Source organism: Oryctolagus cuniculus, chromosome 15 (genome assembly GCF_051225735.1).
Source record: "Oryctolagus cuniculus isolate XC-2025 breed Fujian yellow rabbit chromosome 15, ASM5122573v1, whole genome shotgun sequence".
NCBI lineage: Eukaryota > Metazoa > Chordata > Mammalia > Lagomorpha > Leporidae > Oryctolagus > Oryctolagus cuniculus.
The window spans coordinates 86,386,547-86,404,517 of record NC_142881.1 but is presented as its reverse complement, the minus strand read 5'-3'; the positions used below and the strand labels follow the sequence as shown (position 1 = coordinate 86,404,517).

Genomic DNA, 17,971 nt, shown 5'->3' with positions numbered 1-17,971 from the left:
GTGTCTGAGGAAGAGGGAAGGCAGGCGATGCCCAGGGCCTGATTGGCGGCTCCGCAACTCCGGAAGCAGGCAGCGGCAGAGAGGGAATGGTGCGGGGAGGCGCCGAGAACGAGGCGCAGTCTGTCCGTCTCAGGGTTAGTGAATGAGGCTCTCTGCCCGGGCCGGCCCGGGGACTGCGCGCTCCGGGTCCCAGCATGAGCGCGGGCCCCGGCTGTGAGCCCTGCAGCAAGCGACCCCGCTGGGGCACCGCCGCAAGTTCTCCGCCGGCCGCCTCGGACGCCCGGAGCTTCCCCGGCAGGCAGAGGCGCGTCCTCGACCCCAAGGACGCCCCGGTGCGGTTCAGGGTCCCACCGCCCTCGCCCGGCTGCGTCCCGGGGCGGGCGGGACCGCACAGAGGCGGCGCCACCTCGCTTGGTACGTGGCGGGGGGGAGTGAAAGTCTTGTGTTCTTCGTCTCGGCCCGACCCTCTCTTCCTGGTCTCAGTTCGTGGGCCCGGGGCGGGGGTGCACTCGCGCTGCGGCCACTCGTGGGGCCGCGGAGGGCCCGGTTCTCCGCGGTGCGCTTGGTAGTGGGACAGCCTCTGGCTGGAGATGGCGAAAGACGCCACCTGTTTGCTTTCCCTGCTTGGACTGGGAAATTGCCCGTAGTCGTTTGTGCATCCCGTTGTGTGTGTCTGGGTGGACCGAGCGGGATGTCACCACGTCTCCGGGGCAGGTTCGGGGCCCCACGGAACTGTTTTAGTTGGCAGCGCCCTTGTCCCTGGCATCCAGTGTTTGAACCAGAGGTGCTTGGCCGCTTGCCTTCATAACCTAAAATTCATCACGAGAGAGAGAGAATGAATGAACGAGAACGGCACACGTCGCTCTAAGAACGGATGTCTGCGGGGGTCGGCACTGGTCGTTCTGCTTAACCCTGTTTATGGGATTAAAACTGGTCCTCCGGTAGGGGAGATGATTGTCCTGGGGACTGAGCAGTGCGTTGACATTAGCTCGGGGAAGAGAAGGCCAGGAAGTGTTGCAGGGAGAGGCCACGGGACGTAGAGCGACAGAGAGCAGTGACAGAGTGGGGCCGCCCAGGGGTAGGAGGAAATGTCACTGCGGTGTGTAGACAAAGACTTTGACCTTTGCGGGGCCACAGCTCCCAGTGGAGAATCCCTCACCCAGAGCGCTTGGAACCAGAAGTGCTATATTGTTTTGTGGCATGTTCGCACACATACGAGGGCGTCTCAGTAGGAAATTCACGTCTGTTTCATATAGCCCTTATGCACGGCCCGAAGATCAACTTTATACAGCATTTTTTTTACTGCACCAGCGTTTGAAGTGCAGGCACCACTTGAGATCAGGGAAGGAGTTTCCCACCCGTGGCTTCACGTTGGTGTTCAAAAGGTTTCGGATTTTGAAGCATTTTGGAGTTTGAATTTTTTTTGACCGGGAATGCCCAACCTGTTATGAGTTATCAGTAGAGAGAGTTGATTAGGTTATGTTTTGTTTGCTTAAAAGTGCCTGTGGCTGATGTGTAGAAAGTGAACAATGGATTGAAAGGGAGAAGAATGAGGCCAGCACTGTGGCCTAGTGGGTTTAGCCACAGCCTGCAGTGCCAGCATCCCGTGTGGGCACCGGTTCGAGTCCCAGCTGCTCCACTTCTGATCCAGCTCCCTGCTATGGCCTGGGAAGGCAGTGGAAGACGGCCCAAGTGCTTGGGGCCCTATACCCACGTGGGAACCCAAAAGAAGCTCCTGGCTGTTGCTGCCATATTGGGAGTGAACCAGCAGATGGAAGATCTCTCTCTTTCTGTAACTCTTTCAAATAAATAACTTTAAAAAAAAAAAAAAAAAAAGAAGGGGCTCACAACTAGAGACCCAAGATTAGTTAAGGAGTTAGTTTAGGTGGGACATAGTAGTGGCTTAGACTTGGATGCAGACAGTAGGAAAGCCAAGAAGTATATGGATTAAGGACACAGTGTGATACTTGGGTTTGTACCAAAGAATTTTAAGTATGTCTGTGCTAGACAAATGGATTGGGGCGTTCATAGCATAAACAATAATAATGGGTTCTGTGGGCATAATTTAGATCATATAAGCTTGAAAAGTCAGTGAGAGGAAACAGCACGTGCAGAAATTAGGACTGAAATGTACAGTGCCGTGGAAGTGTCCGATGCTCTTCTCCTGGCAAACCCGAGGCTGTTTTAAGGAGTTTGAGCTTCTTTCTGTGGTTTGCGGGAGATTGCTGAAAAGCTTTTAAGTAGGGGAATTCTTTTAGGAAAGATGATTTAAGCAGTGACTTTTGGACTTCTCTGAGTATAACACCCCGTGTGAGTTTATTTGGTGCACAGAGTAAGCAGTGCAGTGTACTTCAGAGAGTTTGTGGGAACATGGAATTAAAAAGATAAATTTATTTTGGTGCAGAAAAATTTTGCAATTGTATGGTATATATGAGTACACCCTGGGAAACACGCCATATTTATAACTGAAGCATCTTTCATGAAGTAATACTTTTACTTACCATGTCGGACACATTCTTATGCTGTATTATTTCATTAAAAAAAAAAATAGGGGGCAGGCCCTGTGGTGTAGTAGGCGAAGCCTCCATCTCTGGCACTGGCATCCCATATGGGTGCCAGTTTGGGTCCCAGCTGCTCCACTTCCTATCCAGCTTTCTGCTATGGCCTGGGAAAGAGGTGGAAGATGGCCCAAGTAAGTGTTTGGGCCGCTATACCTACATGGGACACCCAGAAGTAGCTCCTGGCTTCAGATTGGCCCAACTCCAGCTGTTGTGGCCATTTGGGGAGTGAACCAGCAGATGGAAGACCTTTCTCTCTGTCTTTCTCTCTTTCTGTCTGTAACTCTGACTCTCAAATAAAAATAAAATCTTAAAAAAAAAAAAAAAAAGTCGTTTGTAGTTTGTAAAACACTGGAGTAGAGAAAGTCAAGATTGTAGACCTAGATACCAGTTGCAGGAAACACAGTGTTCAGTGGGTGTTGTGTTTAAGAGATGGATTTAAAATTTAGAGTGTGGATTTGAAAGAAGTTGGTTAGGGGGAAGGAGAACTGGAGGTGAATTTTAGGTTCTTTATCTGTCTTGTGTGATTTGACATTTTGTGGTCTTTTCAACTTTATTTGCTTGTAGAGGAGGAGTGGTTGCAGGTGGGGCTGACAGTATTCATTGGTTGGATATTGTGTTTTCTGCATAAGAGCCAAGTTCGTATTTGGCTGCCCTTCGTGTTATAAACGTCCACTGTGTACCTGCTATAGAACCCCAGTTAACCCAGTGTTTGAAGTCGAAATTTGTGCTAAAAACTGTTGTTTCAAATTTTGGAGTTTTTTTTTTTTTTAAGGAACTTGATATTTAAAATTTTATGCACAGTATATAGTTATCCTGAGAGAAGTAGGAGAGGTAGTGAAATGGATATTTAATATTTTTTTAAAAATTATTTGAGAGGCACTGGGAGGAGAGGTGGGGAAATGGATATTTATTACGGGTCTTTTTCTTTGAGAGGCAGGAAGACAGAAGATTCCCATCTGCTGGTTTGCTCCCCAAATGCCTATAGAAGCCAGGAGCCTCTATACAGGTCTTCGTGTGGGTGGCGGGGACCCATCCACTTGAGCCACACATGCTACTTCTGCAGTTAGCAGAAAGCTAAAATCAGCAGAGCTGGGAATACGGGATGCGGGCATCTTAGCCACTAGGTCAAATGCCCTCCCCTACTCAGTATTTTTAAATTTTGTATTATCTGTCTTCCTGTGGACATCTGCCTTCAGGCAGAACTCTGTATGCTACTCATGTTCCTACATGAAGTGGCTATTCCGGTTGTGTTGCTGTAGGAGGCTTTTTGTGGAGGTCAAGTATTCCTTTACTATGCAGAATGCCATTGAATTCTGTGTCTGCACCTGCTAATTGAATAACTTCGCTGAAACACACTGGCTACTAAGGAGAGTAAGTGTGATGGCTCAAAGTCGCCATAAAGCTCAGTGAAACAACGGGAAAGATGAGTAGAAGGGTCGGGAGACAGTATGCTTGTTGAGTATCTGCTTTGTGAGCCTGGGTAATAATTTCATCCACAAAACCCTTGGAAGGACCTGTTATTAATTCCATTTTCTTGATGAGAATATAGACTCAAAGAAGTTCAATGACTTGGCCAAGGTGGGTACCTGAGCACAGATCTCTGTCAGCATTGTTTACCTCTAGATCTTGTATCTTTTTCATCATTTCTTACTACCCTTTTGTTTGCCGTGATTACTTCTAGTTAAATTCCCAGGAAATGTGGGGGGCGTCATTTTATGCTTTCGTCAGGAGTATGGGGGATGAAAGTGCCGAAGCAGGCAGGTGGATGTGTTGGGAAAGAAACCTTGGGAAGCCAGAAGTGGTGGTATAGGACAGAGAAGTAGGCAAGCCCTCCAGAGGGCCGAGAAATGCTTTATCAGCAGGGCTTTTGGTTCCTCATCTCTTAGGCTTCAGGAATCATCATCCGAAGCCTGATGCCAGAAACACATCCTTGGTGTCGGGGCAGCAGGAGAGAACACTCTCCTCCTTTTGCGCCACGGCAGCACTTCCCGTGGCTTTTCGTGAAGTGGTGTGGGGCGGCCTTAGGTCCCGTAGGCTTACAGGATAGCATTGTTTCATGTGCATTGGAGGAGACCAGCCCCTGCATCCTGACATAGAATGTTACCAGTATGGGAAAGAGTGTTTTAATTTCTCTGGTCAGTGGAGAATTTTCTGAACTGGCCTTGCTGTGTTCACTGTTGATTGAATATCCATTATCTGAAATGCTTGGGACCAGATGCTTTTCACATTTTGGAGTTGGCAGACTTTGGAATATTTGCAGAGACTTCACTGATTGAGCACCCTTAATCCGAAGATTTGGAATCTGAAACGCTTTCACTTCTGAAACTTTTTGAACACCAATGAGACGCTCAAAAAGTTACTGATTTTGGGGTGTTTCAGTAGGAAATAAAAAAATCTCAGAGTCAAATGGTTCATTTTTTTTTTTTAAGATTTATTTATTTGAAAGAGTTACACAGAGAGAGGAGAGGCAGAGAGAGGGGGTTTCCTTCTGATGGTTCACTCCCCAGATGGCTGCAACAGCCAGAGCTGTGCTGATCTGAAGCCAGGAGCCAGGAGCTTCTTCTGGGTCTCCTACTCGGGTGCAGGGTCCAAGGATTTGGGCCATATTCCACTGTTTTCCCAGGCCATGGCAGAGAGCTGGATCAGAAGAAGAGCAGCCGGGTCTCGAACTGGTGCCCATATAGGATCCCTCCTGACCAAGCTGTTATTTTCTTTGAAGCCTGCTTTGCTGCAGAAATAATAAAATCATTAAATAATGGTGTTTAACCAGAAATATCAACTATATATAATACTTCCTTGTGGTGAAACTATTTTAAAAATACTAATCAGGGGGCCAGTACCATGCGCAGTAGGTTAATCCTCTGCCTGTGGCACCAGCATCCCATATGGGCGCTGGTTCTAGTCCGGGCTGCCCCTCTTTCAATCCAGCTCTCTGCTGTGGCCTGGGAAAGCAGTAGAAGATGGCCCAAGTCTTTGGGCCCTGCTACCCAAGTGGGAGACAGGGAGGAAGCACCTGGCTCCTGCCTTTGGATGGGCGCAGCTCCGGCTGTTGCAGCTATTTGGGGAGTGAGCCAGTGGGTGGAAGACCTTTCTGTAACTGTACCTCTCAAATAAATAAATAAAATCTTAAAAAAAACTAATCAAAGTTTTTTAGTAGTTGAGCTGTCATATTGCATTTGAATATTTGAATATAAAAATCTCAAATCTGGAATGTATTTTAATTATGCTGTTATCTCAGTAATAAATAAATTGTTCATTGTAATAATTTAAGCCTACACCTGTTTTACTCATATATGGTGTTTGAGGGGATGTGAGTTTGTGGCTGATGGCATATACATTCTCACATTGGAATCCAGGATATTAAATGTGGGCAGCACACTTACTTTATACTCAGGTATAGATTCTGACTCAGTGGTTGTGGAGGCTGGCTCTGGGATCCACTCACTGCTGGATCGTTTGGAGATCATGGAGATCATTGCACCAGTAGCTTCCTCACTGATTTCTGCCAATTGGCTTTTTTTTGCTCCTCAGGTTTGTCCTCTATACATTTTGTCATGCCTTCTAGACTTGAGTTCTGGAATTCCACTCTGAGCATTAACTTGCCACACTTTTGTTTTGTTTTTTAATTAGAGAGGCAGAGATACATAGAGCACTCCCACCTACTGGGTCATTCCCCAGTCCTGCAACTACTGTGGCTGCACTGGGGCTGAAGCTGGGAGCCAGGAACACAGTCCAGACCTCCCATGTAGCTGGCAGAAGCCGAGTTCTTGAGCCATCACTGCTGCCCCCAGGGTCTGCACTGGCGAGAGGCTGGAGCTGGAAACTGAACCTGGGCACTCTGATGTTATCTGGGCTAAATGCCTGCTCAACACCTTTGTACCTCTTTTTGTGGATCATTCAAGGATCTCTAGGATATTCTGATGGATGACTTTTCAGCCATGTTTTCTGTTGCTTTTTTTTTATTTACATATTTGAAAGGCAGAGTTAGAGAGAAAGGGCTAGCTTTCTTCCATCCACTGGTTCACTCCTCAAATGGCCACAATGGCTGGGTCTGAGCCCAGGAACCCGGAACTTCTTTCAAGTCTCCTATGTGGGTGCAGGGGTCCAAGAACTTGGGCCCTCTTCTGCTGTTTTCCCAGGCATGTTAGCAGGGAGTTGGATCAGAAGTGGAGAGCCAGGTCTCGAACCAGCGCCCATATGGGATATGTGTGTCGCGGGTGGCAGCTTACCTGTTACAATGCTGGCCTCCTGTTGCTTTCTTTTTAAGTTCTGTTATTTCTGTGCCATGGGTGCCTTTTATGATTTTCCCTTTATGTGACTGCATGTGTATTATTAAAGGTACAACTCAAGTGCTGCCTCTTTTTTTTTATTTTTATTTTTGACAGGCAGAGTGGACAGTGAGAGAGAGAGAGAGAGAAAGGTCTTCCTTTTGCTGTTGGTTCACCCTCCAATGGCCGCCACAGCTGGCGCGCTGCGGCCGGCGCACCACGCTGATCCGAAAGCAGGAGCCAGGTACTTCTCCTGGTCTCCCATGGGGTGCAGGGCCCAAGCACTTGGGCCATCCTCCACTGCCTTCCCGGGCCACAGCAGAGAGCTGGCCTGGAAGAGGGGCAACCGGGACTAGAATCCAGTGTGCTGGTGCCGCTAGGCGGAGGATTAGCCTATTGAGACAAGGCACCAGCCAAGCGCTGCCTCTTACAAGAAGTTCTTAACCCATTATCTCCACTTACTCCTGTCCCTAAAGTAATCTTTTCCTTAGAAATACCTTAATTCCCTATCAGGGCCTCTTTTAATAATAAAGATAATTAAGAGCTAGAGTTTACTGAACATACACAGATAGTGCCATAATGCTTTACTTGGATCACTAAGGAAGTTACCTTAAGCTTCACATGAACCCCAAGAGATACTGTTATTGTGCATGTCTTACAGATAAGGAATCTGAGACAGACAGGTGACCGACCCTTCACAGGGTCACGTGGGAAGCCCATGGGAGAGCTGCGATTTGGATCCAGGTGCTCTTGTTTCAGAGCCTGTGCTCTCATCTATTAGGCCATTCCATCTCTTTTGTGTGTCAGCCACTTTCTGCCCTGTGCCCGAAGTACTAACTTTTTTTTTAAGATTTATTTATTTACTTATTTGAAAGTTACACACACACATACACACACAGAGGTCGCTTTCATTTGCTGGTTCACTCCCCAGATGGCTGCAATGGCTGGAGTTGGGCTTATCTGAAACCAGGAGCCAGGAGCTTCTTCCCAATCTCCCATGTGAGTGCAGGGGCCCAAGGACTTGGGCCATCTTTTTCCCAGGTGCCTTAGCAGGGAGCTGGATCCAAAGTGGAGCAACCAGGATTCAAACCAGTGCCCATATGGGATGCTGGCACTGCAGGCAGAGTCTTAGCCTTCTATACCACAGTGCCAGCCCCAATAAGTAGTAATATTTGTGTTCCCATCTTAATTCTTAACTGCTTGGGTTAAAGGAATTATATTTGTTTAACCACAGAATATACCTATATATATTTTTTTTTTTAATTTGAAGGGACAAATGCATGTACACTAATTATTCTTTTTTATAGTTTTCAAACAGAAGACCATTACCAGTTGGATGGACACCAAAGGAATCAAGACAGCTGAACCAGAGAGGTATAGAAACTTGCTTATATAGAAAAATGTACAGCATAATACATGGGATGCTTTATCTTACCTCATAGTGTTTTCTGTCTCTTGTTTTGCTTTCCTATTTTTCTTCATCTAATTCATTTGCTCAGTAATTTTTTTAGAATCTCCTGTGTTTCAGGGACCCTTTTGATACTTGAGATACAGAGATGAAAGAGCAACAACGCCTGTCTTTTTTTTAAGGTTTTATTTATTTATTTGAGAGATAGAGTTACAGGCAGAGAGAGGGAGAGACAGAGAGAAAAGTCTTCCATCTGCTGGTTTATTCCCCAAATGGCCACAACAGCTGGAGCTTCTTCCAGGTCTACCATGTGGGTGCAGGGGCCCAAGCACTTGGGCCATCCTCTCTGCCATAGCAGAGAGCTAGATTGAAGTGGAGCAGCCAGGACAGAACCAGAACCCATATGGGATGCTGGTTCTGCAGGCGGAGGCTTAGCCTACTAAGCTGTCTGTGCCTGTCTTTAAGTTAGCGGTAGTGTAGCACTCGAGAGAGACATAAGAACATTGCAATTGCTGCTTGGTGTGAGAAGTGCAGCAGTAAAGGCATGAGCAAGGTGCAGTGGTGGTTGCTTAAAAAGGAAACCAATGATGGCCTTTTTTTAACCTGTGGGCCATGAGGCTGTGTGAGGAGTGAGTGAGATTTAGGTTTAAGACTTGAAGGAAAGGCAGGCGTTTGCAGGGGACACAGCTCGGGGAAGGGCATCACAGCGCACGCACAAAGGCGGAGTCGGGAAACAGCATACTGTGTGCTCAGGGAACCACAAGGAGTACAGCTATTGCTGTGAGATGGTGCAGTGTGGTCAGATAAATGACTTTATCACAAGTTACCTTTAGTTCTTTCTTTTCTCTTATAGTTTGCATAGTAAAGAAAACAACAATACAAGTATAGAATCCATGATGAGTTCTGTACAAAAAGATAACTTTTACCAACATAACTTGGAAAAATTGGAAAATGTTTCTCAGCGAAGTCTTGATAAACCAGCTGTTGAGAAAAGTACACAGTATCTGAACCAGCAGCAGACTGCAGCTGTGTGTAAGTGGCAGCATGAAGGCAAACAGACGGAGCAGCATTTGGACGGTGAGCCTCCCACAGTCACTCTGCTATCAGAGCAGTTCAGTAATGCTAACACGGAGCAGTCACCCCAAACTGAGGATCCCAGTGACACAGACGACGACGAAGATAGAGATAATCAACAATTTTTGACACCTGTAAAGCTTGCAAATGCAAAGCAGACTACAGAAGACGAGCAGGCCGGAGAAGCCAGAAGCCACCAGAAGTGCGGCAAGTCTTGCTGTTGCATGGAAGGCTGTGCAGGTTGTCAGCAGGAAGAAGCAGACGTGGTGCCAGAGAGCCCGTTGTCAGACGTCGGCTCTGAGGATGCTGGTACTGGACTGAGCAGTGACAACAGACTGAGCACACGAGAGGGGAGCCTGGGAAGTTCTCCTCCATTTGAAAAGGAAAGTGAACCTGACTCACCCATGGATGTAGATAACTCCAAAAACAGTTGTCAAGACTCGGAAGCGGAGGAAGAGACGAGTCCCGGCTTTGATGAACAAGAAGATGGCCGCTCCTCCCAGACAGCTATTAAACTTCCAAGGTTCCAAGCTAAAGAAGCCGACGCAGAGTTCAGGAAGCGGTGTTCTGCTAAGGGAGGTGAAGGTAGATCGCATTTCCAGTTTGAAGGAGAGAGCCATGCAGGAATGAATGATTTGAATGCCAAGCTACTTGGAAACACTTCTAGCCTGAATGTGGAATGCAGAAATTCCAAACAACATGGGAAGAAGGATTCTAAAATCACAGACCACTTCATGAGAATGCCCAAAGCAGAGGACAGAAGGTAATGTTTCCCATCAGGGCTGTCTCTCCAATGGTGTAGTATGTTTTATGATTCTGTAAGAGGGTTTAACAAAGTTAAGATTTATAGTAAAGCAAAGACATAGTTGTTCCTTCTTAACTATGTATGTTAAGTGTAAACCTAGATGTCAAAGTTCAAATTCTAAAAATATCAGAAACAGAAAACAAGCGAAAAAAATACTGTAAATCAGATCCGTAGTTTCATGAACTTCCTTCTGGAATTATGGGAATTATTAGAACACGAAAATTATTTGATAATAATTCCTCTTTTTTTAACTTTTATTTTTAAAGATTTATTTATTTATTTGAAAGAGTAACACAGAGAGAGAAGGAGAGGCAGAGACAGACAGAGAGGTCTTCCATCTGCTGGTTCACTCCCCAGTTGGCTGCAACGGCCGGAGCTTTGCAAGTTGTAATGTACTCACTTTAGAAATGGAAAACAGACTTGCTATGGTTACAGTTGAAATGTAGCTTGTCGGTGGTAATGCTGGGATTTAAATCCACTTGTGTCTTACTGTATAAAGCTCATAATCTGATATTTTTGCATATGGAATCTTAAAACCCACTCAGTAGTTTCTGTGATAGTAAGTTTACTTCACTGAAAATTACTCTGAAGGGACCCTAGATGTAGCAGATTCTGTGAACCATACCTCAGTTCTGTTTTCAGAAGGTCATTTATATATATATATTTGGAAATTCTTTCCTCAGACTGTTGAAAATAATATTCTTGGGTTTTAACGTAAGCTTTATAATGCTTGATTGTAAAAATGAAACAACTAAAGTGAGAGAAGATTGGTGCACTTAAACAGTAATGTTCTGGGTAAGTTTTGTACTTATGTATCCCAGGGAAATGCAACAGTGAATAATTTGTGACTGTCTCGACCTTAGAAAAGAACAATGTGAAATGAAACATCAAAGAACAGAAAGGAAGACCCCTAAATACATGCCACCTCACCTTTCTCCAGATAAGAAGTGGCTTGGAACGCCTATGGAGGAAATGAGAAGATTGCCTCGGTGTGGGATCCGGCTGCCCCCCTTGAGACCGTCTGCCAATCACACAGTAACTGTGCGGGTGGGTATCACCTCTTCCCTGTGAGGAGAGAGGCCTGCAAATCCTGGATTGTTATGATTTTTATTGAAGTGAACACTAGACCAGCGCACAGAAGGTTCTTTCTACTGCGTATATAAAATACTGAGCTGTCTATGGAATGGAGAGATAAATGATAGCTTATTCTTTAATACAGTACCTGACAAATCAGCAAGGTGAATCATTGTCAACTGGTGATGAAATTCAATTTTTCATTTTTAAGAAACCTCATATTTTTGAGCTCCCAACACATGTTAGGTGTGTTTTAGTCGCTAAAACTCAAGGTTGTGTTTGTGGTTCAGTACCCTTAAGTCATTCTCCTCTTTTGCCATGTTTTCTGAGCTTTAGATTCTCCTGTATGTCATTTTGACTATCTCCCTGGTATCTCAAACACAACATGTCTGAATCCAATCTCATTTTCCTTTTTTACTTTTTTCTCTTTTTCACTAGGCAGTGAAAGATAACTCTTGGTTCATATCCTAAATGCACACAGTAGCCAGTTCTGGACAAGGGCCAGGGTCAGGAACCAGAAATGTAGTCCAGGTCTCTCATGGGGGTATCAGGAACCTAATTACTTGAGCCATCACTGTTGCCTCCCAGGGTCTCATTAGCAGGAAGCTAGAAATCAAGAGCCAGAGCTAGGAATCAAACTCAGGCACTCTTTATCAGGTTTTTTAAATGGTTATCTGTTTTCATCTACTTGAAAGAACAATAGAGAGAGAAGGATCTCCCATCCATTGATTCATTCCCAAATGCCTGCAACAGCCTGGGCTGAGCCAGGCTGAAACCATGAGCCTGGAACTCTGTCTGGGAGGCAGGGCCCCAAGCATTGGAACCATCGTCTGCTGCCTCTGAGAATACAGTAGCTGGAAGCTGCATCAGAAGGTCAGTAGCTGAGACTCAAATCTGCCCTGGGTTATGGGATGCGGGAGTCCTGAGCAGAGGCTTAAACTGCTGTGACGCAACACCCACCCAAACCCAGGCAGTCTTACATGGAAGCTGGACATCTTAACCACTATGCTAAATGCCCACGCCTCCTTTTTTTTGTTTGTTTGTTTATTTTCTTTTTAAAGATTTAGGTATTTATTTGAAAGGAAGAGTTACAGAAAGGCAGAGGCAGAGAAAGAGGTCCTCTATCTGCTGGTTCACTCCCCAAATGGCCACAACGGCCGGAGCTGGGCCTCCCAAGCAGGTACAGGGTCCCAAGCACTTGGGCCATCTTCTGCTGCTCTCCCAGGCCATAGCAGAGAACTGGATCAGAAGTGGAGCAGCCAGGACTTGAACCGGCACCCATATGGAATACCAGCATTGCAGACAGCAGCTTTAGCCGCTACGCACAGTGCTGTCCCCTCCTTTTTTTTTTTTTTTTTTTTTTTTTTTATTTTTTTTTATTTTTGACAGGCAGAGTGGACAGTGAGAGAGAGACAGAGAGAGAAAGGTCTTCCTTTTGCCGTTGGTTCACCCTCCAATGGCCGCCGCTGCAGCCGGCGCACCGCGCTGATCCGATGGCAGGAGCCAGGAGCCAGGTGCTTTTTCCTGGTCTCCCATGGGGTGCAGGGCCCAAGCACCTGGGCCATCCTCCACTGCACTCCCTGGCCATAGCAGAGAGCTGGCCTGGAAGAGGGGCAACCGGGACAGAATCCGGCGCCCCGACCGGGACTAGAACCCGGTGTGCCGGCGCCGCAAGGTGGAGGATTAGCCTATTGAGCCACGGCGCCGGCCCCTCCTTTTTTTATGCTGAAATATACATATGTAAAATTTTCTGTTTCATCAATTTTTAAGTGTGCAATTCAGTGGCATTAAGTACATTCAAAATGTTGTGAATCTGCTCAGCAGTAACCTCTCATTCTCATCCCTCTTGTACTTTCTGTAGGTTCTGTTTTTCTTTTTTAAAAGTGACTTTTCTGAGGTACATAAAGTTAACCTATTTTTTATCCTTTTTTTTTTTTTTTTTTTTTTTTTTGACAGGCAGAGTGGACAGTGAGAGAGAGAGACAGAGAGAAAGTTCTTCCTTTTGCCGTTGGTTCACCCTCCAATGGCCGCCGCGGCCGGCGCGCTGCGGCCGGCGCACCGCGCTGATCCGATGGCAGGAGCCAGGAGCCAGGTGCTTTTCCTGGTCTCCCATGGGGTGCAGGGCCCAAGCACCTGGGCCATCCTCCACTGCACTCCCTGGCCACAGCAGAGGGCTGGCCTGGAAGAGGGGCAACCGGGACAGAATCCAGTGCCCCGACCGGGACTAGAACCCGGTGTGCCGGCGCCGCTAGGCGGAGGATTAGCCTAGTGAGCCGCGGCGCCGGCCCAACCTATTTTTTAAAAAGATTTATTTATTTATTTGAAAGAGTTACAGGAAGGGGGGAGTTCTTCCATCCACTGGTTCACTCCCAAGATGGTCACAATGTCTGGCACTGGGCCTGGAGCTTCATCCACGTCTCCCAGATGGGTGCAGGGCTCCAAGCATTTGGGCTGTCTTCTGCTACTTTCTCAGGCCATTAGCATGGAGCTGGATAGGAAATGGAGCATCTGGGACTCAAACCAGCACCCATGTGGGATGCTGGTATCATAGAGAGGTGCTTTACCTGCTGTATCACAACACCAACCAAGCTAACCCATTTTATGTACTTAACTCTGTATACTTAATCATTCTGCTGAACTGTGCAATCATTACCATAATCCAGTGTTGGAAAGTGCATTGCTCATTAGACAGTTTCAAATCTTCATCTCAGTTTTAGTCACTCTAGATTTCACAGAGACTGAACAATCAAGACATCTCATTTATCATATAGCTTGGTCTAGATGTGACCAAAGATTTTGAAATTCGAAATCTGTAGCATATTTAGAGATGGAAATGATACTGACCAGGGTTGTGGGCTTGAGCTGAGCTCTTAAAGATGAGTAGAAATTTCTGAGGTGGGGTTAGGAAGTTAAGAGAATTCCAGACAGATATGTGAGCTTTCTGAGACAAGGCTATGTATTGAAGCCTGTTTTTTTTAGAAGTGGAAACAGTCATGTTGCTTACAATTTAGAATTTTGGTGAAGGATGATGGAAGAGAAGACTTGAAAAGTGAATGGGATCCGTATCTCAGATAGCTTCAGGTGTCAGGACCCAGAGTTGGCGATGGTTGTGTGACAGCAAGATCAGTCCGATGGTTGCATGGGAGGGAAGGAGGAGGTTTTGCTCATCCAAGCAAGGAGCAGTAATGTGGCCCTCAGAAAGGAGATACTGGTAACACATGTGCGGCGTGGAGGTGCTCCAGGGGTTCTTTTGAAGTGTAACTTAAGTTTATTTTCTAAATTACATTTTTATAACTGAAAAACTAACAAGTACATTCAACATTTGAAGATGCTTAATACCATATTTTAACAAGCAGATTTTGCCAGGATAACTCTTACTACTGCTGCTTAACATTTAAGAATTTACTTAAATGTCAAAATAACAGTTTAAAAAATGTTACCATTTGCACTTAGGTGTGGGAGTCGGAATTTTCTTTTTCTCTTTCTCTTTTTATTATTTGAGTGGCATAGGGATGGAGACAGCCAGAGCTTCTATATGCTGGTTCACTCCCCAAATGCCTCAATGACTGGGGCTGGGTGAGGGCTAAGCCGGGAGCCAGGAATTCAATCCAAGTCTCCTGTGTGGGTGCCAGGGACCCACATACTTCACTCATGACCTGCTGTGTGCCAAGGTACATGTTATCGAGAAGCTGGAATTGAGCACAGAACTGAGACTCAAATCCAAGTTTTATACAATGGAATGTGGACATATTAACAACTAGGCAAATACCTGCCCCAGGAGTTTTTTTGATATTGAGTAAAAGCTGTAAGCATAAATTAAATAATAGATTGGTGTACACTTTAGCTGTCATCTCTAACTCTTAATTTCAAATTTGCATCACACGGAAAAAAGATTTCTTAACAGATTTCTCAGAAGAAGAAAAGAGTTCTCCCACAAAAAGTTTGACAATCCCTGACATAGGGTAATAATTATGGGGCTAAAGGAAAGAAAAGAGAAGGTTGCTTTTTTTTTTTTTTTTTTTTTTTTTTTTTTTTTGACAGGCAGAGTGGACAGTGAGAGAGAGAGACAGAGAGAAAGGTCTTCCTTTGCCGTTGGTTCACCCTCCAATGGCCGCCGCGGCCGGCGCGCTGCGGCCGGCGCACCGCGCTGATCTGATGGCAGGAGCCAGGAGCCAGGTGCTTTTCCTGGTCTCCCATGGGGTGCAGGGCCCAAGCACCTGGGCCATCCTCCACTGCACTCCCGGGCCACAGCAGAGAGCTGGCCTGGAAGAGGGGCAACCGGGACAGAATCCGGCGCCCCGACCGGGACTAGAACCCGGTGTGCCGGCGCCACTAGGCGGAGGATTAGCCTAGTGAGCCGCGGCGCCGGCCTAGGTTGCATTTTTTTTTAAATTAAAATTAATGGGAAATGGTAAATTTTACATATAGGTAATGAAGGAAGTGGAGGAGCTGGTAATGTGTGTAAAATTACATTTCTTTGGCTGGCTGAGCTGTTAAGAATGGTGAAGATTTGGAAAGAAGATTGAGAGAGTTAAATTATATTTTAACTTTTCTCCTTCCTCACTTTTCCATTCCCACAAAGAAAGCTCAAAAGCATCCTATGCTATTAGTATTTAATCTGTATAATTACTATTTTTTGGAGACTCAAAGGCCTTTGAGTTAAAAGAAAAATAAAATATTATTTATTATGAAAGTAGTACAGCATCCCTGGAAAAAATGCAGCAGTTACGTGAAAGTATGTAACTCAGAAAAACCTAAGTCTCTCTTAGCCAGTTCCCAGAGTTTAATAATCCTCTTGTTCTTCTCCTAGACTCTGAATATAATAATGTGATATGTATGTAATTTTTTTAAAGATTTATTTATTTATTTGAAAGTCAGAGTTACACAGAGAGAAAAGGAGAGGCAGAGAGAGAGAGAGAGATTTTCCATCTGCTGGTTCACTCCTTTGTTGGCTGCAATGGTTGGAGCTGGGCCTATCCGAAGCCAGGAGCCAGAAGCTTCTTCCGGGTCTCCCCTGCAGGTGCAGGGGCCCAAGCACTTGGGCCATCTTCTACTGCTTTCCCAGGCCACAGCAGAGAGCTAGATCGGCAGTGGAGCAGCCAGGACTTGAACTGGCACCCATGTGGAGTGCCGGTGCTGTAGGTGGTGGCTTTACCCACTATGTCACAGTGCCAGCCCCATATGTATATAATTACTAGTTACTTAATAAACAATCCTTTGTTGTATTCCTGGGACACCAGATACTAATAGTTACAGAATTTGAAGTAATAAAATGAAGCCAGTATTTAGTGTTAGAGATGTCAGGTGATCTGAAATTTCATGGGCATGACACTCAGCACTTGCTTGTCTGTGAACACTGGCATACACACCAGCACTTGCATGCAAGCATATCGACTGGTGCTGTTGTTTTCCCCATATGACACAGAGCATGTTTACAGTGTTGTCTTGGCCAGCATAAGGAGGTGAAAATACTTTCAGCAGAATGGCTGACTCAGGCACATTTGACTCTAGACCTTTCCTTCCTTCCTGGAATATTTTCAGCCTTGGGCTGACATGACGCCATGTTCTTATGTTCCTTTTAGGCTCTTCTTCCATATGTGACCACTAAGTGTTGTTGGAGCTCCTCAGGGACTGAGGTCCTTTCTGCTCTCACTGTCGCTCTGTGGGTGGTCTCATTTACCCTGTGGTTTTAATGGTGACCCATACAGAGGGACTGCAAATGTTTTTCTTGTAAGTTGCAGGTGATTTTCTAAAACTGATGTTTAACAGTCTTCCTTTTCATAAGCCATTCCCTTTTTGAGAAACAACCTTGTTTTTCCCTCTTTGCCCAGTTAACTTCTTTTGATTCTTTAGAACTTTCTTCAGTTGCCAATTCCTCAAGGAGGTCTTCCTTAAGCCCGCTGGATGAATTCAATGTGTATAGAATAGGTTCTTGTAACATGTGAACCCCTCATCCGTAGCCTAGTAAGATTGAAATCTTTAGTTTATTTATGTGGTAATACATATTTAATGCACAGCAGTGAGTTGCTGATACATATACCACATGGATGAGTTTTGAAAACATTAGACGAAAGAGACCACACAGAGAAAACCACATTATGATTCTTTGCATGTGAATAGGCAAAACAAAACTTTTATGGTTTTAATTATATGCTGCGTCCTCAAACATTTATGTAAGGTTGTTACAGTAGTAGTGTATGTTTACATCACATTTGTACTTATAAATACACATATGCCAGGTTCTTGGGGCCCTGGTACCCACATAGGAGACCCAGAAGAAGCTTCTGACTCCAGATTGGCCCAGCTCTGTTAACATAGCTAATTTTTAAGTTATTAATTTATTTTTATTTTTTTAATTAAAATTCTTTCATCAGAGGAGCTGGGACTTGAACCAAGCCCTCCAATGTGGGATGCAGGTGTCCCAAGTGGCAACTTAACAGCTGCACCAAGCTCTGTTCTCTAATATTGTTATTCCCAAGAAATTCAGTGCCTAGTGAGGATATGAAACGTGGATGTGTTCTAGTACAATAATGATTAATAAAACAAGGGAAATAGTCTCCTAGGAAGGTTTCTGAAGACCTCATAGAAGTGAAGGTGAGAGCAGAGGATTAACCAAAGAGACTGTAGGGATATGGCAATTGGTAGGACTGGTGTTTAAAAAGGGAGAGAGGGGCCAGCACTGTGGCATAGCCTGTAAAGCTGCTGCCTGCAGTGCCAGCACCCCATAGGGGCGCCAGTTCGAGTCCCGGCTACTCCACTTCTGATCCAGCTCTCTGCTATG

The 17,971-nt window shown here is 45.5% G+C and overlaps 1 protein-coding gene across 5 annotated transcripts in view; it reads left to right on the top strand.

The window, feature by feature from the left end:
• PARG (poly(ADP-ribose) glycohydrolase) overlaps positions 1–17,971 on the top strand; it is a 124,032-nt gene that overhangs the window by 133 nt on the left and 105,928 nt on the right. For 2 of the 5 annotated variants that reach the window (XM_008269834.5, XM_089314179.1), the window contains exons 1-4: positions 21–414; positions 8,137–8,203; positions 9,091–10,074; positions 10,980–11,163. In XM_008269834.5, the coding sequence (XP_008268056.3) occupies positions 195–414; positions 8,137–8,203; positions 9,091–10,074; positions 10,980–11,163 (1,455 nt within the window). In that variant the 5' untranslated portion in view covers positions 21–194. Of the gene's footprint in view, positions 1–3; positions 415–6,946; positions 7,074–8,136; positions 8,204–9,090; positions 10,075–10,979; positions 11,164–17,971 lie in introns of those variants that run through there. The other 3 variants (XM_089314178.1, XM_008269835.5, XM_008269836.5) reach the window with 3 other exon arrangements.